The sequence below is a fragment of the Coloeus monedula genome (genome assembly GCF_965178545.1).
Source record: "Coloeus monedula genome assembly, chromosome: 18".
Lineage (NCBI taxonomy): Eukaryota > Metazoa > Chordata > Aves > Passeriformes > Corvidae > Coloeus > Coloeus monedula.
In genome coordinates this window covers 5699796-5719850 of record NC_138798.1, presented here as the reverse complement: position 1 = coordinate 5719850, position 20055 = coordinate 5699796, and the positions used below count along the sequence as shown (strand labels likewise).

Genomic DNA, 20055 nt, shown 5'->3' with positions numbered 1-20055 from the left:
TAAAGGAAAACCCTGAATGCTTGGGGAAACAAGAGATTTACAACCCCCTCCCACTGTGCCCCAGCACGGCCCTGATCACTGCTGTGCCTCACGGCCAGAGCCAGTACAGGCCTGAGTCACCGTTCAAGGACTTCCATGGAAATATGTGTCCATAGGAAGAGCCTGCCGAGGGTTTTCCTTACAGCCATTGGTGTGGGGGAGGAGTGTTTGGCAACACTGAATTTTATCTGGATTTCTGCTCTCCTTTGTGTAAACGTCTCATTAGCTCTGGCTCCTGGCAAAGGAAATGCGGGGGATGGCTCCTCCAGGAAAGGGGAGCCAGGGGGCTGCAGAGAGGGTCACAAGTCACCTCTGGGGAAAAGGATGTGCCATGGGAACACAAGTGTGGAGCTTGTGGTTGTTTTTTTCTTGGCAGTTTACCTGGTTTTACGTTTGTATGTGCATTTCAAACAGAGGGAAAGCAAAAGTCTGCATGGCTGTGGAAAATGGGGAAAAAAATGAAAGCTAATGCTCAGGAACTAGAAAGCAAATCAATATATTTAGAATACATTATTTTAAGTAAATCCTGTAGTTTTACCTGAATTACAATTTTTAAGAACCTCAAAGTGGAAGTATGTTCCCTGGCTGCTTTGTTCTTAGGGCAACATTTTGCCACAGGATAACTTAAATCGCTGTGGAAACCAGGATAAAGCCAAATTCAACACACAGAACATGCCCTGGGTGGTCCCATCCTCCTGCCCCTCAACCAGGAGCCTCGGGAGAACTTGTCCGTGCCAACTGGCTGGTGTCACTGCCCCAGCACCGAGGTACCGCTGGAATTCCTCTCCTCCAGGAGCGGTGTTCCAAGTTCCTCACAGCCTGGAAGGGCTCTACTTGGGGCTGATTTCAGTCTTCTTTCAATATTGCTGAGCTTTTAGACCTGCAGACTCCTTTCATTTTGTATTTTTTAATGCCAGCTGAAGGTCGAAGCCCCAGCATGGCCGTACCTTGTGTGGTCGTTATTTATTCCTGCCGTCCTTCTTGTGACTGCGAGGGAGGCGAACAGAAATTGTCTCACAAGAGGGCGGCATTGGCCGCGGAAACCGAGTCCGCTACAGCTTCGGTGTGGTTTCATTTGCGTGGCAGTACAGGGGCACTCCAGAGTTAACAGGGACCCGCGGGTAAAGGATTTTGCTCGCAACAGATTGCAAAAAGGAATTTTAGCTTCCCCCCGCGTGACAGAGGCAAAGGCAGCGTCCGGCAGAGCGATGGTGATGGCAGCGACGGTGCCGCACGCGGTGCTCGGTGTGAGAGCGGGGAAAGGCCGTGGGGGACAGCGGGACCCGAGGCAGGGACCCGGGCTCCCCGAAATTCATCAGCACTGCAGCTTCTCACTTCCCACACGCTGGGAAGGCGCTGGGTGACCCCATTCGGCAGCGGCGCCGGTCAGTGAGGGCCCGACACCGCCGAGGAGGCAAACTGCCGTGTCCGGCACGGGCCCTTCCCCGCCCGCTGGGCGGTGCGTAAGGCCCGTCCCGCTGCCGCGCAGGGCCGCGCTCGGTGCCCGGTACCGCCGGTACCGCGTCCCAGCCCGGCCCAGCCCGGGCCCGCCCTCCCTCCCCGCTGCCCCGGGCCGCCCGCCGGCCCCCCGCGTGCGGCGCCGGCCGATGACGTCACTACGCCGGCAACTCCGAGCTGGCGATGCGCGCCGGCGGCGCGTTTTGATTGGCCGCTGACGGGTGAGGTGTGCGCTCGCGGGAGCTGCGCGCCCTCGGATTGGCTGCGTCCAGCGCGTGCGCGCCTCCGGGCGAGGCGCGAGCGCGATTGGCCGAGCGGCGGGGGCGGGGCCTGGCTCGGGAGCGGCGCGTGCGCGGAGCGGCGGGAAGATGGTGCTGATCAAGGAGTTGTGAGTGGGGGCGGCGGGGACAGCCCGGGGCGGGGGGAGGGCGCCGGGGCCGGCCGGCACCGGGGCCGCCGCTGTCGCGGCCGCCGGCATCGCTACAGCGACCGCCGCCGCCCCGCCCGGGCCGCGCCCCGCCGGGTCTCCCTCGGCCGCGCCCGCCGCCGCCGGGGCCCGCCCGCGCCGCTCCTGCCGTGGGGCCCCGGGGTGGCCGCTCCCTCCGGGGCGCGGGGCCGCTCCGCTCCTCCGAGCGCCGGTGCCGCCGTCACGGGAAGGGCCGTTCGGCAGCGCGGGGTCGCGGCCCGAGCGGTGCCGGGCGGTCCCTGCCCGGAGCGGGAGAGCCGCGGCCCCGCACCGGCAGCTCCTCGAGCTCCATCCCGCGGGTCCCTGCGGAGCGCACGGGTCACGGGGGATCCCTCCCCGTTTTTCTTAGAAAGCAGCTCGGGTGGCAGTGGCGACAGCCCCGGAGTGGGGCCGGAGCCCTTCCCCGCTCCCGGTTCCCTGTTCTGGTGACACCGGGAGCTCCCCGCCACTGGGTAGGTCTTTCCCGTGGGGGCTCCTGCCGCAAACTACAAGCTGGTTTGTTTCTCTGTCCCGCCTTTTGGCTGCTAATGACTGCAAAGTCCTGTAACTGTAGCCTCACTGGCAGTAAAGGTAATGTGTAGGTTCAAAAGTTTATAAACAAATTTAGCGTAACACAAAGTTATTGTGACAGAGCTGAAGTAGAACCCAGATTTCCTGGCTCTTTTGTGCAGCTTCTACCATCTTCCACCCCTTGTTTTTCGTTTTGTAATGTGTCTGGCATTGAATTTCACTTGGGTTTGTTGCATTTTATCCAAAGCCTCCCTGTCACAGAGATTTCTGAAGAGAAGACTCGAATTGTCTCCTTTTGACACTTCTTTCTTGAACGTCTGTGTTATATCTGTTATCTGCCAGTGAAGTTTAATGATTAATTTTATTGAATTTTCTCTTTTCCTCTTTCAGCCGAGTGGTTTTACCTTGCTCAGTGCAAGAGGTATGTCCTGATCTTCCCTGCTTTATTCAGGCTGAGGGGTGGGAGGGGATTTTGTGTCAGAAATCTGACCAGCCTGGGTCCAAACGTTCCCTGTGCTGTGGCTACCCTGCCTGACAGAGACCAGTGACACAGGTGTGAGCCCTGCTCTGGTCAAGGAATTCCCAAGGAAGCAAATGCAGCACAGAGCCCTGCGGTGTTCTGAGCCCTCCACTGCCAGCAGTGCAGTGGTGCCCTGGGGCAGCACATTACTGCTGATCTGGCACTGAGGGACTCCAAGCCTTTTCCTGAAGCCACAGGTGTAGGAATTGTCTTCCCAGATCTGAAGCCAGCAATGCAGATGGCACCGAGGCACATTTAAACAAGAGTCGTGATGGGATGTCTGTCACGACAGGGCGTCGAACGTACTTCTGAGGGAAACATTACACTTGCTCTGCAGTGTGCATTTCCTGGGGCCTGGAAGGGCAATATTTAGTTGGTTGAAAGTGTGAACTGGGAAGGCTCAGAGCTGGAAATCGGTCATCTCAAAATCTGTAAACTCAAAATTGATATTTCTTGATGCGGCAGAGAGCGACAAATACACTTTGCTCTTAGGATGGGAAAAATGAAGCATAACAATTATGGTGTGCACCAAAGTGTTGGGTTGTTGTGGAACACCCTGGGTGCAGACCTGGTGTTTGTGAGCTGCAGATAGGTGTTTGCCAAAAAGTTGTCAGAGTTTACTAAATATCTTTTATATGGTGTATTTTACTTTGTTGATGATCTTTTTTGTACTACCCAATTTTCACAGGAAACAGCTAATCTTTTTTATGTGTTAGAAGTTTTGGCCAACTTTGGTGCTGACATTTGACTTCTCTTCCCTTTTCAGTATCAAGTTGGGCAGCTTTATTCTGTGGCAGAAGCCAGCAAAAACGAAACAGGAGGTGGGGAAGGAATTCAGGTCTTAAAAAATGAGCCTTATGAAAAGGATGGCGAGAAGGGACAATATACTCACAAAATCTATCATTTAAAGAGGTGAGAAGAGCCTTGATGCACCTTGTAATCCCTTGGTATTGACCAAGAAATGTTTAAAGGTGAGGGTAGCCTTGCATTGTTTGCTATTCTGGGACACTTGCCTGTGTTTTCCTGCCACTTTGTAATTTGCTGAATTGTGCATGAGTGCTCTGGTGAGTGGGAAAATGTGAAATGCGGTGGATTTTAAATATGTGGGATATTTGTCTGGGACAAATTGTGTTTGCTTGCTCTAGACTGGAGTCAGAAATGAGTGAGACATAAGGTTCCTGCTGCAGGTCAGGAGCTGCTTGCCAGGGAGCTGGAGGTGAGAGCTCTGTGCATTGCTCTTCCTCAGCAGGTGTCTTTACTGCTTTGCAAGAGGAAGGATAGCACAGCTTTCATCGTGATCACACAGCTCACTCTCAATTGCCTCATTATTACCTTTCCCTTTATTTTCTTAATTATGTTGTGATCAGGAAGGTTTTTGAAGTCCCTCTGTATTTCACTGCAGGTGACAACGTACATCATAACCCCTCAAATGCTTGGTTAGAATGTGCCTTTCTTATTGGAGTGGAAGAAACCAATGAGGAATTTCAGCTGGCAGAACTTTAAACACGTTGTCCATGTTTGTTTTCCCAGTAAAGTCCCTGGGTTTGTAAGGATGATTGCTCCAGAAGGCTCCCTGGTGTTCCATGAGAAGGCCTGGAATGCGTATCCCTACTGTAGAACGAGTGAGTCTCCCCGTGTGTGTTCTGTTGTTGGTGCTGTTATGTGTGAGACCTTTCAGAAACAATTGTATCTAATAATGCTCTGTGTTTTCTTTTCCTTTTCATTGCACGTGTTTCTGACGACACCAGTTGTGACAGTGAGTATTTGAAATCCTACCAGTTGTATATTGGGGTTTTTTGAGATCTGCTTTGTCTGTTACTACCACTACAATTGCCTGGCTCCAGCCTTTCATATGGGCCTTGCTAGGATTCCTGGTGTAGAGCTCCCTGTTACTTTGTCTGCATGTGGCTGTAATTAGAACTGTAATTTGTCAGAGAAATGATTTCATTTTCATTTCTTTTATGCCTTTAATTACCATTACAGATGCATAATGTCTATCCTGGTAAGATATAATGCTAAAAAAAGTGGGAGGGGAAAAGCAACGTATCAGAGGCTTCTACACTCCTGAATGCAGGAAGAGCAGTGAAATGGAATCAGTCCCTACCTGTCTGAAATGCCATTGCTGTCAAGTGAATTCCTGCCTCAGTTAAAATGGGGTAACTGGAAATTTAAATGGATCAGCACAGCTCAGGATTTGGGTTTGTTTTTTTAAGATGCATGGCAGGCACATCATTACGAATGCCATTTTACATGTTTTGGTGACGTGTTTAATGAAAACTTCTAAGTTAAATGTTAAACTGCTTTATCTGCTCACTTGCAAACATGGTTTAGATTGTTACCAGGTGGATGTGACACGAGGAGTAGCAAGTGAACTGTTGAGCTTGACTCATCATGATACCTGTGCTCACAGGTGTGTGCCCTCTGACTTCTGGAATCAGCAGGGCTCTGTCATTGTCTTTAGATGAACAATTTGGGGGCAGCTGGACCATTATGATCCAGCTTTATGATTGTAATTGTGCTGTACAGTAACATCTAACTGCAGGATTAATAATTTGAAAATTCATTGAATATAGAGGTAAAGAACTTCAGGGTTGAGGAAGCAGGACAGCAAATGGCAGGGTTATTTCTATTGATGTGCACAGGTAGAGCTGGATTTCTTAAACATGACTGGTTTTAATTTAGTACTCACTGCTCTAGTTTAAGATTATCATGTACCTATTTCTGTGTGTAGGTAAGGGGGCTGTTTCTCTGGTAATCTAAGTAGATTGTGTTGCTAGTTGGGGATTAGTAGGGGCTTGTATGTAGATACCATTTATCTAAACTTAGAGCAGAGAGGTGTAATCAGACTTGTGCTTTTTGCTTTTAATTCTTACAGAATGAATACATGAAAGATGACTTCTTCATAAAAATTGAGACCTGGCATAAACCAGATTTGGGAACAACAGAGAATGTGAGTTGGGGTTTGGATACCAAACCTTAATCCAATTGTACAATTAATCCAGATAAAGTATTTTATACCTGGTAATGTTGGATAATTACTGCATAAAGTCAATGCCTGACCAGCTAGTAAAGCAGGAAAAGCATTTTTCAGGTCAAGCTGTCTCATCTAAGGTCCGGGGACAGGAGAAGGGGTTTGGTTTTTATGTTTAGAGGTCAATACAGATGCTTGATTCTCATGCACATATTTAAGTAACTTTTCAGCAAATCCTTTTTTTTATTTCATGTTCTTTTACCTTAGATGTGCTACTGATAGTTAGCCTGACAAGTTTATTTGAAAGCAAGTTTTACAACAGGTTTCACAAGACCGTTGGTGTTGATCTGTGTACACTCTGCAGTTATGTGTTGAAGCTGCCTCTGTAAATTGTCCCAGCTGGCAGCATTCTTGTTTTCCTCCCCAGTCAGTCAGTTTGGTTCATGTGTCACTTCAGGAAAATTTTGATCTGTAGTGACGAACATTGATAAACCATCCAGAGAGGACTAGTTGTCAGTCTGTTTCCAGTGCTGGGGCAAGCTGTAGCCCTCGGTGTGCTGCACAGAGGGGGATTGTTCCTTGGACAGCTCTGCTGGCTGTAACTGAGTTTAGGTGTGCTGGACAGACCACAGGTGTGGAGCTGATTCTGTCCTCAGACCTTGACATGCCCTCAGACTACACCTGGTCCACCTTCAAGGCAGTCCTATGATTCAGGGAGCCTATGAGATCCTTCAGGTTATTGGAATCTGCATATTTGCAATTGGAATTTATGCAACTTCTTTCTGGCTCAAGAAGTTCATGCAGATTGTGGAACGGGTAATGGTTCTAATCATTGCTTGATTTCATTAGCGCTAACAAATGTGACAGATGAATACAGCTTAATCTTAAATCCAGGTTTCCTGAATGCACAAGAAGTGAAGGCTTTGTGCTGGTTTAAAATTGATTAGCGAGTGAATTAAACTGTAATTGTGGAGATCATTCTCTTTGAGAGAGGCAGAGGAAGAAAGGGTAGGTTTGGAGAATGCTGCCTTTACAGCATCCTAAAAAACTCCCTGGCACACACATGGTGATTCCCAGCATGGGAATAATTTCTTTTTGTTTTTTTGCAGGTTCACAATTTAGATCCAAACACATGGAAGAGTGTTGAGGTTGTCCATATTGACATTGCAGATAGAACTCAAGTAGAACCAGGAGTAAGTAAATGTTCAGCTACTGGGATTGGGATGTAGCATGCAGCTGATTCCACTTGAGCTGTGTGTTGATAGTGAATAATCTAAAATGGTGTGGATTTCACCCAACAGAGACATGAAAAGTGTCTTGAACAGAATCATTTATGTGCCTGCGTTACTTCTTTGTTTTTACTGCTGATTTTTTCTGCACACCTGGATCTGCTGGGGCTGTTGTCTGGTTTGTTAAATTGTAACAGCTGGACTGTTGGATGTGCAATATTTTTTGGACAGTAGGGAGATGGTAGGCACTAATATGGAGACTGTGTTTGCACAATAAGTGTGATTTGATTGTTGTGGTTGTGTGCAAGGAGAGGCTCTTTATACTATTTAACTGTTATTTTTTGGAAGTAGATACTTGGATATCCTCCATTCTGGGGAGAGGACTTCCTTGGAACTATTTTCAGTACATTATCCTCTTTTTTTTCTTTTGTGTATTTGACCTACAGAGTATCAAAACTGAGTGCAGAGTGGTCTCATCAAGAGTCTTAAGTCTCTTCTAATGTTTCTGCATTTCTGTTTCCTTTTTATTAACTTCTAGCACCATTTCCACTTTTTGCAAGTATTTTGAGCAGATATTTTCAGATTCAAACTCACAGTATAACGCATTCTTGTGTAGGAACACTTGGGATTAATTTTCACCATGTGATTCAAGTTTTTATTTCCTTTTTATCTCGCAGAAACTCAGTTTTGCAGAGTCCTAACTCATTAACCAAAGCCTGGCTTTGTGCTTAAACTCTTAGCAGACACTGGTAACTCCGAGTTCCCTGCAGATTCATACCTGGCTGTTTACCTGTTTTCTCCTTCTGGGATTAGACATCAGGAATTTTCTGGCACCCACACTTGGAGTCTCTTCTGTTATAAAAGCCTGCATTTTCTGGCCTTTATCTTTTCTCTCTTCAATTCTAAAGACTTCAGGAGAGACTTTATATTTATGCTGATATCTTCATCAAGTTTAGGTAATGGAACTTGAATTTTTTTTTTTTTTTTTTTTTTTTTTTTTTTTGGAAGTTCAGCTACATCATAACAAAATTGCCAAGACTGATGTTCTGGCTTTGTGCCTTCAGAGAAGGCTGCTGGTCTTGGAAAGTAAATGTCCCCTAAAAAGCATCATCTGTTTTTCCTGTGTTCTATTTGTCCAGATGTTCTTTTCCTGCAGTTTCTGCATCTTTGTTCTGTGATATTCAAGCAATAACCAGTTCACTCTGTGGGGTGAAGTCTGAAATCATGTGCTTTGTATGGTTTTGGGGTTTGTTTTTGTTATGATATTTGTTTGAGAATTAGCATTCTAAGTGGCTGGGTGGGTTTTTTTGGTCTGCTCCATTTTTTAGGGAAAAAGAATAGTCAGTGTTGCCAAAGGAAAGTTTTATTTGTACACTTATCTTCTCAAACATAGTTTTACCAGGAAAAGCAGCTGAAATGTATGACCTTGGGTAACAGTAGAACTGAAAGAATAGAACTATGTATATGTATAAACTATAGAACAGAACTATGTATGTATAAAATCCAGCAATGTTGAAAAAGTTTTCATGTATTCAAGATGTATCCTTTTGTTCTGTGAGTGAACCTTGTCCACCCTCCTGTGGTGCAGCAGTTAACTTGTTTCAGAGCTACAATCAGGATAAATATGAAAGTACCAATTTCTTTAAGCTACTAATGGCATGCATGTGCTGGCTCGTGCTCATTTAAGTATGTGTAGAAATAATGTGGGTGACATCTGTGACTTTCTTGAGATATACATTTAACCCTGCCGCCTTTTAATCATCTCCAGCATGCAGACTATGTCACTCTGTGTTGTTTGTATATAGAAGTGACTTCCCAGGAGAGAAAGACTTCTTAAAGTGTAAGCAAAAATGAACACTCAATTAACATCAGAAGAGGCTGTGGTTTTGGAAACAATTTGTAGAAAAGTAGAGTGTAGTGAAAACAAATTGAAAGCAGGTTTATAGCTATTTTTGTATTTAATGAAGACATTAAATGTTTTGTTTAGGTCGTAGTGGATCTTTATTACTTGAAAGAAAGTTCTAAAATTACGATTTTGTACAAATCAGATTACACATGCCTTAAGAGTTTGGATTTCTGTGTGCTAACCCTTGTTCTACAGTTTGAGGAAATCTGTTGGAATATAGGAAATGCTCTTCTGTAGTCTGCAAGGAAGTGTTAAAATATTCTCAAGTGAAAGAGCTTGATAGGTGGATCTGTCCCATTTCAGACTTAATTTATCACATGATAGGCAGCTAAACAGCTCCACGTTGTTAGTGCTGAACCTTGGAATCATTGTGCAGTGACATCCCATCGAACAGCCTATCTGTGTATAAATACAATGTGCTTTTAGTTTTTTGCCCCTCTTTTTGTTTTCTATCCCTAAGTCAGGCTTTTGCATCCTGTCCTGGGTGTTTATAAATATTCATCTCTTCCAGCCTCCTTCCTGGAGACCTTTAACTTCTCGTTCAGGGCACAGCACCATGATGTGTGTCCGTGATAACCAGGCTGATTTCATTTCTCATTTGAACCTTGGCATTCTTTTAAAGGTGATTTCAGGCAATGGCTCCCCTGATAGCTGTGCTGTAGCTGCAGGACTCTTCAGGAGATGGGAGTGATTGCAAGACATTTTTTATTAAAAGCCATTTAGCTAAACCTACCTAAAACACAGGGCTGCGTGTCAGTGCAGTGTACAGTAGTGCTGGTGGCTGTTTCAGTTATAAGCCATGGGAATCATGCACTGAGTTGGGAATATGGCATACTTGGATAAATCTGATTTTGATCATCTGTTGTGCTGTGAATGAGCACTCACAGAGCTGTGGATGATGTTGGAGGGAAGTGCTGGTAGGTGTTTCCTTCCACAGGAACTGTATTTATTATTTTTGCTCAATAACACCAGTAGTATGTGTGTTCTCTTGTTTAAAACACTAATGCAGTAGTGAGCTGGAAAGTCAGAATTTGTGTCCACCTATCTAGTTAGTGGGATGCCACTCCATGTCCAGTTCCATTTTCATGGATTTGCAGATCAGGCATCAGACTTGGATAATTTTCACGTTAGGTCCTAAAAGTTTTCTTAAAATCATTCTATCCTATATATATATATGCTTTGAGTCTTTATACTACTTGATAGTGAACCATGAGTTCTCAGGAGCACTGTTACTACACTGAGCATGTCTAAAGACTGAGAATGAGACAGGAGAATGAAAAAGAAGTGCCCAGGTTCTCGGTTTGTTGTGATACTACTTTTACTGTATGTGGTTCATAGTCTCTCTTCATCATTCTTTATAATAGATGATTGCTTTCATGCATGTTATATTGAGAATTTGAGCAGAAACTGCCTGTGAAATGATATTTGTGTATTTCTTTGAAATAGTTTTGCTCCTCTGTCTTGTTATGCTGCTGCCGGCGGATGTTTGCCTGTCTGCCTTTCCAGAGGGCTTCAGGGGTTTGAGCTGTAATATTTGCTCCAGCAGCTGCCTGTTTTTCTTCCTAAGAAGGACTTGTTGTTGTCAGGAGTTAAGCTCTTGCTGCACAGATATTTTCCTTAAACTCTGCAAAGAACTGTTGTTTATTTGTACTTTGGCTCTAGTCCAGTCGTCTTCCCTGCATGCTGGTAGGATCTGTGTGTAGAGAAGAGTTCCTACAATGCTCTCCTGTCCATCTAGGCTTTAGTCTCTAAAGGGTTTTCCCTGTCCTTAACAGGATTTGGGTTAACTGAGTTCTAAAAGGTCTTGGTTCAAAGCTTCTGCCTTGAGCATAGAAAACGTTACCATGACTCATCTATTTTCTTGGAATTTCTGTTTTCACTCCTACGTTTTACTCATAGATAACATTTTCTTCCCCAGTGTTTCCAGCTGTGGTTATTTGTATGTGGGTCCTAAATGCAAGAGCACAGTTGGTTTTTACCAGTGTCCCTGTGCAGTGGGAGGTAGGATGACAGGTTACAGCATCACGTGGACTTGAGTGTCCCTGGGGTATCCAGACAAATCATTTCCCTCCATAAACCAGGCAGACCAAGGCTGCACATGTAGCTGAGTTGAAAAGCCTCATGCCCCACACCACCACAGTGTGAGCTCTGCCTTGGCAGGATGTTCACACAGTGAAAATAAATTCGGGGTTGTCTCAATGCAGTACCTGGTTTTGTTTACAAGTGGCACTAAGATGTGGGATTCTTATGTTTCTGTTTGGCACAGGGCTGCCCCAAACCAGCAGCAGTTCTGCCAGCAATTAGTGACATAGAGCAAAATTGTTTATCCATTGCTATAGCCTGATCCACTTCCATGTCTTCCATCCAGTGCTTGAGTGAAATTTTTAGAAGGCAGTCGTGATCAGTAATTTAAAACATTCAATATATTTCTGTAAAAACATTCTGCTGCAGCATTTGCATAGGTGTCTTAAAGGTGATTTAAATGTAAAGAAGATTACTTTTTTTTTCCCACACAAGGATTGTTAAAAAATAATTTTTAAGAAGCGTATCACATTGAGCCTCCAGGACAATGCAGAACCTGAGGATTCCAGTGGGCTGCAGCTGTCCTCTCCCACAGTATTTGGAAATAGCTTGTGAGATGAGAAGTCTGCAGCTGGTGGCCAGCCCTGTGAGCTCTGTGGCTCCCTCGCTCCCCACAGGGTTCCCGGAGCAGTCGGTCTCAGACACAGCCAGTGGCTCTGGCTCAGTGCTGTGCTCAGTGCACTGGGAAGTGAGTCAGGCCTGAATATTGTGTTCTGCTATGTATTTGTTCTTTGGGATGTCTGTGGAAAGGACATGTGCTTTATTACAGTGCAGTCATAAATAAGTGGGTTTTACTAAAATTCAGGTGACAAATAGGGCTTGTAGTCTTTCTGCAATGATAATAATTCAAAACTTTAAATGTTTAAGTGTTTCTGTGCAGTGCTCGTGCTGGTTCTTTGGGCTCTCCTCTGAGGCAGGTGAAGGGTTGTGGAGCACCATGGCAGCCCCTGCTGAGGCTGGCTGACTCTTGTGAGGGTTCTTCAAACTAGAATGTTGTTTCAGCTTAGAGGGAGAACTAGAGGAGACTCCTGATTTGTGGAAGTTCATAAAACACTGATTAGCAATGGGATTGAAATGTCTTTACTCACTTGGCTGTTTCTAGGAAATACCTGCTCAATTCCTAAAATATATGTTTGAGTCCTCAATATGGAAGTTTGTCTGAACACCTAGTAGTGCTTCCTAGATAAATTAGGGTTTCTTCAGCCTGTTTTAATATGCAGTGTAGGTAGGTATGTTAAAAGAACTGGGAGCAATGAGAGAAAACTGGGGAGAAGAAAGTGTAACAGCTGATGTTCTGTAAGTGAAATCAGATTCCTCTGAGAGGACTTCCCAGATTTTTCAGCTCCATTTGGCTTGCAGTAGGTTTTTGTAAATGTCAGAATGTCTGTGGAAGCATTAGCTGTTAATATGTGTAGCTTTTCTCTGTGGATTCAGAATTTAGTCTAGAAGTAGCCTTTGTTTCTCTGTGCTGATGGAAGAATATGGAGCTGAAAACTGATGTGGTCTTGTGCAGCCAGGAGCTGCTTCTTTTGGAGGTGTTTCTTTCACTCCATGTTCTGCAGATTTTGTCCTCACTGTAACTTTATTTAAAAATGATACTTTAAACTTTGCTAAAATTTCTTGGGCTTTTCTGTAGTACCTACCAAGCATTTGTTCTGCTTTGAAGCAACTTAAATTGTTACAGTTGGGTTGTGAGGGTGTAATGGTAATCTTGCATAAAGGTTTTTCATATACAGTATAAACCTTACTTGTTTTTGCTGAGCCCAGAATTTTTAATCCTTTCCTAGTTTCCATGGCAGCATCTTTATCAAATAACCATTTTCATGCCCCTCATCAGTAAATTAAGTAAATCCATCTGTTGGAAGCATTTGTCCCTTTCAGCTCTGTACCCATTGGCTTTCCCCCCATACACAGGGGGTGAGCAGAGCTGTCCACAGTGAGGCAGTGCTGTGTGGGCTCTGCCCCTCGCTCAGGCTGGGATCTCCGAGTTTCTCATTGTGTGAGGGAGTTGCTTCTGCCTTCTTCCCTTGTGTTCTGCCTCTTTCCCTGCTCTTCTGCCTCCCCAGCAGTGGACATGTGTTGCAGCCTGAAAAGCATTAGACTCTGGTTGCTGAATTACTGCCTTCTCCTCCCCTCAGGGGTCACAGACCCGGTGGGACAGTGCAGATGTCACAGTGTGCACAGCACAGGGCAGCTCTGGCCTGGAGCAGCCCTGGAGAGCTGTGGTGTTGGAAGCAGGTGTAATGGAGCCATGGAGTCAGCCTGGCAGCTCTGCTGCACCCATCCTGCTCCACAGCACTCAAGGAATTGGTTTGGCAGCCATGAGCAGAAGCTTAACACAGTGGGATATTGAATCTGGTGATGTTTTCTGACTCTCAGAGTGTTTTATATTACAGGACTACAAAGCTGATGAAGATCCTGCATTATTCCAGTCAGTTAAGACGAAGAGAGGACCTCTGGGGCCAAACTGGAAGGTACTAGGAACTGTTGTTACAGCCTTATGAAGTCTTTATCAGTGAAGAATGAAGTTCATGGTTCCTTCAGAACTTGGCTCAACTCAAGTGAGGAACAAATTTCCTGTGGCCCAGCACATCCCCCATGTGGCACCCCAACAGCTGTGCAAAGCTTGCCAGTACCCTGTGCCAACCAGAATCTATCCCAGGAGGGAATGGGCTGTGTGTGCCACACCAGAGATCCCCACAGGAACTGAGCAGCCCCTGGAAGTGAATCACAGGGAGTCTTTCAGGAACAGCCCCAAGTTACTGATTAGAATGTTGTTTTTCTGTAATAATACTTAGAATTCTATTTTATTATCATAACAACATAGTTAAATTGAATTGTTTTACTGTAAATTAATGATATCATTTATCATCCTAAAACACTAATTAGAATTATAATTTCTAATAATTAAACTTTTAAAGTATTAAAACTTCTTTTCTATTACCCCAAACAGAAGGAGCTAGCAACCGATGAGGAGTGTCCCAAAATGTGTGCTTACAAATTGGTGACCATCAAATTTAAGTGGTGGGGACTGCAGAACAAAGTCGAAAACTTTATACAAAAGGTGAGTACTTCTGCCTTGTGGGGCTGTGTTGATGTGGGGGGTTGAGCAGGAACAGCAATGCAGTTTCCTGTTGCTCACGGCCAGGCAATTCCTGTCCATTTCCTCAGCCAGTCAAACCATTTATGTCTTGGTTTGCTACAAGTGGGGCTTCACTGGTAGTACCAGAACAATTCTCTACCAAAAAAAAAAGCACAGTGTTCAGGAATTGGCTGTTGTGGTTTGACTTCTGCCACCTTGGAGTTGGGACAGATTTTAACCATGTTCTTCATCATTTTCAAGTAATGTGAATGGCTGAGCTTTCTTGAAACTCTTTTTTGATAGTGGTATTTGTTCATTTTTTTCCATGTTAAAGCATCTGAGAAATGGGGTGAATTTAAATTGGATCCAGGGGTGGGGCAGGGGCTGAACCTGTAGCAGTGTGAAGCAGCACTCACCTGAAGATTTTTAACTCTTCAAACTGAGCAGCTGCTATCACTTTCCAGCCTTTAACAAGTCCTACCTATGATCTAATACTTGTTTATCTTCTTAAAGCAAGAAAAAAGGATATTTACCAACTTCCATCGCCAGCTGTTCTGTTGGATTGACAAGTGGATTGAGCTGACTATGGAGGACATTAGGAGAATGGAGGATGAAACCCAGAAGGAGCTGGAAGCGGTAAGAACGCTTTTTGTTAAGGCTCAGGTGTGTGTGCTTCTACCTGCAGATTTAGCTGTTCAGAAACTGAGGCAGGTTGTGTGGTGTCCATCCCTGTGTGTGTGTGTGTGTGTGTTTGAGCAACTGCTGGTGAGCGTTGTGGCCCCCTGAGTGCAGCCCCATGTGCTTCAAGCTCCTGCATTCTGTGCTGTCAAGCTGCAAGTGGCTGTAAGGTAAGTAGCTCTGATGTCATTAAATGCAGGATGTCTGCCCTGACTGCCTCTGTGTTTATGGCACCACACCCATTGCACAAAGTCCCATTCAGGGCTTTTTTGTCACTTGTTGGTTGGAGCTCAAAGCTGTCACTGTCCTGTTCCATCACGTGTCTTGCTTTGTTTCATTTCTAGTCATCACTAGATCTGGTTACTTTTTCTCTTCAAACGTGTTTTCAAGCAAGTTTGTGTCACGTGTCAGCTGTTCCACTTCTGATTAGCACACCAAACCAAAGTTTTACTTCCAAAGAGAAAGTCAGTAAAATCAACTGAGATCATGTCAGTTTTCCTGCTTTAGTGGCTGTGAGGACCAAATCTGTGTGGCCTGAGGTGTCATGGGCTGATGTCTGGGACAAAGCTCAGACACAGGGCACTGTCACTGCTCTTTCCGTTCAGAGGTAGAGGACCACCACAGGCTGGGAAAGAAGCCTTCTTCTGTAGAGTCTTTCCAGAACATGACCTTTGGCATGAACCTTTCCCATGTTAAATCCTGCTGGCATTGTGCAGGTTTTTTGCAGTTTGTGGATTTGCAGTTGTATTTCCTTCCCATTTTGACAATTGCTTCATGCCCTAAACCCAGTCAGGTTACCCAGAGACAGTTCCAGTGTCTTGGTTCTTCCAAGACACAAAGTGTCTTCAGCTACAACTTGCTGTTTGTATGCTTTGACTCATTCCAGACACCTCTAACCTGGTTGCCCGAGGCTTCAGACCAGCTGTGGACAGGGACAGGGGCCCTATGACACATTCCGTGGTCTGTGCCTGGTGCATCTTTGCTGTTGGTACCAAACCAGTTGCAGCTCCTCCCTTCCCACTTGTGCCCTCCAGGGACTTTCCAAGCTGTGGAACAGCCTGTGTTGTGTAGGGATGTTTCCTGGGTTTGGAAGAAGTGTTTCTTCATGGTCCTGTGCTGAGCTGGTAGCACCAAATGTTCTTTTCCCATAAGCTGAAGGGTTTGGGTCAGCAGCCCCAGAATGTGCTTTGGATGAGGTTGGTGTTCACTCACTCTTGCAGACCTTGTGCTCTCTCATGGGCATTTGGGGATTTTTGGCAGGTGTTCTCTCAAATCACGGGGGTTTCTTCTTGAATTCTGTTCAATCCTGTTCCTAGAGCCACCTTTTGCCAGGTGTCTGTGAAGGAGGAAGCGTAGCAGCTGTCCTCTGTAAACTGATTTTTGCCAGAAGGGTTCCCTTTTGCACATTCATAGTTCTTCATTTGGACTGAAACAGACTTTATCCAGTTTCCCTGAGCAAGGGTAGTGGCAGTGAGGACTGCACACCAGAGGTGTGCTGGAGAGAGGCAGCAGAACCTGACACACCTGTGTGCCTGATGAAATTGTCCCTTTGTGTCTCTGTGGACTGTGGATGTTTTGTTTCACATTTCTCACTGGTAAGTAGCTCCTTTTCAATATTTTTTTTTCCAAAATATTTGCTGCTCTTTTAGTTCTTACCTTAAGCCAAACCCAGCTCACATGTCTCTGGGTGTAGCATTTATCCTCATTCTTAAACATCAAACGTATTTACTTAATATTTTCTCATTTTGCAAAGGCAAACAGTTTTTTGCAAATAGCTTGTTGTGTAAGATGTTAGTGTCAGGAATTTGTGTATTGTTGAAAAAGTTGGGTTGTTTTGGTTTTGTTTTTTTTTCTTTTCCACAAGATAAATGTATTGATGTTACACTAACCCAGATTTCTGTGGATACTGTGAAATGTGAGAGGAGTGGGGACCTACTATCTTGGGGTTTTTTCAATTGTTGCAAGAGGGGTATCTACAAACACCTGTAAATGATGTAATTTCAATGGGTTCAGTGCGTTATTGGAGAACAGCCTAAGGGCAAAAATGTCACTGCCAAATAATATGAATGCTGGTTTTATCCAAAGTAATTTGTCATCTTGTTTCATATTCAACTGCTCCATCCATTGTGCTCACCAGTAACTGCCATTACATCCCCAGTACACCACAAAGTGTGTTTTATGGCCAGGACCTCTGGGAAGTGAGTGCTCAGGGTTGAGGTGCTCAGTGTGACACAGGTGCATCCATGCTCCTGTCCCTGCAGAGTGGTCAGGGATGGACAGGGCTGCACTAGGCAGTTCTGTGATGCTGAGAGCTAAACCAGGCACAAAGCAGGGCTGGCAGTGCATGTTCTTTCCCACACAGTGTCCTGGTACTCTTCCCCTTCTCATGAACACCCTTTCTTCTTTCTGCTCTGAGCTGATCCTTCTCTGGATTCTGTGCACATTCCAGTTCTTTTGTTGCTCCTGTGCTTCATCTTCAGTCGATTTTTATAGTCAGGATCTCTGCTTTTTTACTTTCTGTTACTCTTTGAATCCTCATCAGTGTTCTTCCAGAGTTCCTCTATCCCAGTCCATCTTTTTCTCACTGTTTATGTTTCACTTGGTGGGTTCTGTCTCTGGCTGCTGGAGATGAGAAGCACCTCTGCTCCATGAAACATGCATCAGCTCATCAGTGCAGAGTAGGAAAACATCTGGTCCAGCCAAAGCCCTGTGACCAACCTCTCTAATGCCTGTGTGAGGGTAGAGATGCCACACTGGGTATCCTGAGCAGTGATTCCATGCTGGAGCATCGTGGCCTTGGTAGAAATCCAAGCAACATTTTTTACAGCTACCCTCCAGTTCCCAGGTCTCCTTGCCAAAAAGAAATGCCATGCCATGTCCAAACCCCCTGAGCTGTAGCTGGTCCTGGCCCTGGCTAGGGAGAAGCAGTTCCTGGCCCTGTAGGTCATTCCTTCTCTCATACTAACACGGCGCGGCAGGTTCTGTGTGTGGAGCTCACCTTTTATTTCACTTCAGATGCGTAAGAAGGGTTCCGTTCGAGGCACTTTGGCTGCGGACGTCTAGAGGAGTTCTCTGTAGGTTCTGAGGCAAAGCGAGCTGTGTAAGTCAACTGCTGGATGGAAAAGGAGAAGAGGGATTAATGTTCTTTTGGATGGGAATTGCTAGCAGAAATCATCTTAATGTCCACATAACCCATGTGGGCCTTACCTTCCTCCTGCTCGGTAGTGGTGTGGCGATCAGCAGGTGGGACTGACCCATGGTGCCCAGGACACACCAGGTGGGCACTGATGCAGGTGCTTGGGCCGGGGGCAGAATTCCTGCTGGTGCCTGATGCTTCCCCAGCGCAGACACCCGAGGTGTGGGATGTGCTGCTGTCGTGGCGATGGCAGCGAGCCCTGGTGCCCAGCCCTTCTGGACTCCAGTCAGACGCGTCAGCATCGCTCTGCTGCACACGCAGTGGCAAAGCGATCTGTAGACTTGGTCCATGTCACTTAGGGAGACTGTGGAGCGTCACCTTCCACCTTCAGTTCTTGAAATCCAGTTCCACCTGGTCTTTACAGGCACTAAACTCTGTTGGAGCCCTTACTGCGGGAGCAGATTCTCCAGGAGTTACAGGCTCTTGGTGCTTGTGCCCAGCACTTTGGTGCTGCTGTTCCTCACAGGGACTGCTGTAACATCCCAGCCCCAGGGTGCCACTTCCCACTGATCTGTGTGGGCTCCCCAGTGAAGGGAGCTGCTCCCACCCCTGGGGGCAGGTCCTACCCAAGGACAGCTGCCACTGAGATTCCCTCAGGAGCCGGCATTGCTTTGGTGTGACTCTCAGTCCCGGTGGCGTTCTGAGTCCCTGTCCTGCTTTTCCCTGGAGATAATCTCCCAGCCTGTTTGGAGCTCTGTCTGAAGAAGCTGCTAATGCAGAAATTGCCCTTCCTCTCTCCACAGCTGCGTAACCAAGGCCAAGTGAGAGGAACGAGTGCTGCCAATGACGAGTGACGACGGACGGACGCCGATGCCGGATCTTGGATGTGTGTGTGGGTGCATGACTGTATATAACTACACACACACACATGCAGACAGAAGGGGTGGTTACAGTGTCTCTGGGTGCTATACCTGTCCTAGCAAAGATTCCAAGGAAACTGCTTTCATTATGTATACCCCAAGCAAATAAAAAAATCAACTGAGTAGTGTCATTTAAAGGATGAATTTTGCTAACTGGTATGTTCATGAGTGTCAATACTGGACCAATTTCTGCCCTACTTGTTTTCTCTCCTGTCCAAGTCACTCTGCTCTAACTCGCCCATCTCTCATTGTAAAGGGACACTCAAACAAGTTAATTTCAGTTTTATGTCTTCCCTATGTGATGAGTTTTTGGAATAGGAACAATGAATGTATTTATAGCTATTTATTTCTGGATTGTCATTATCCTCTAGTCAAATCAGAAAAAAAAATTCTATCAGTGGAAATTGGAAGACTTTTGAATAAGTTTAACCCAAACTTTACCCACTCACTGATTTAAAAGAAAAAAATCATGTTTTATTGGACTTTTGTACATTGAAATGCTAACGTTTTTCTTCATTAAAATTGGCAAGATAAAGGAAAAATGGCTTGTGATTTATAAAGTAATTTGCAACTTGAAATTTTCCAGAAGCTGCTTTTTAGACAAATACACTGACAGTACCTGTAGAGCATTTTCCAGTCTATCTTAGGCTGGGCAGTGAGGGCAGGGACAGCCCTTCCCTCCAGGAATACTCCTGCCAGTGCCGTGGCTGTTTTCCAGAGCTTCTCTTTAGAACCCATGCAAGCGGTCTGGATTTTACACAGCACAATGGAATATAATTGTGATTTTAGCTGTTTTCATGTTGGGAATACACTTTGGGAAATGTAGACTTTCAGTTATGATGACAGTTTCAGTTGTAGCCCCTGACATGTTTCCCTGCTGTCTGTGAGGGGCTGATGTGCAAGGGCCCCTGGGATAACAAATGCCTCCTGTAGGAAACTCCATAGGGAAAAGGTCTTCAGCATGTTTAAGGAACTATTCAGAGCACATAACAGGGGGATATTATCCTAATGCTTGTTAGATCAAAGAGAAAGTATTTTAAAAGCACTAGTTAGATAAA

General features: G+C 45.5%; 1 protein-coding gene across 1 annotated transcript; it reads left to right on the top strand.

Moving 5' to 3' along the window:
- Positions 1-1835: 1835 nt before the first annotated feature.
- Positions 1836-19137, top strand: PITPNB (phosphatidylinositol transfer protein beta). The gene is made up of 10 exons (XM_082293720.1): positions 1836-1885; positions 2864-2894; positions 3760-3905; positions 4524-4623; positions 5869-5943; positions 7074-7157; positions 13578-13655; positions 14135-14245; positions 14777-14899; positions 18881-19137. Exons 1-10 carry the CDS (start codon positions 1866-1868, stop codon positions 18929-18931), a joined length of 819 nt encoding a protein of 272 aa, XP_082149846.1. The 5' UTR covers positions 1836-1865; the 3' UTR covers positions 18932-19137.
- Positions 19138-20055: the final 918 nt, after the last annotated feature.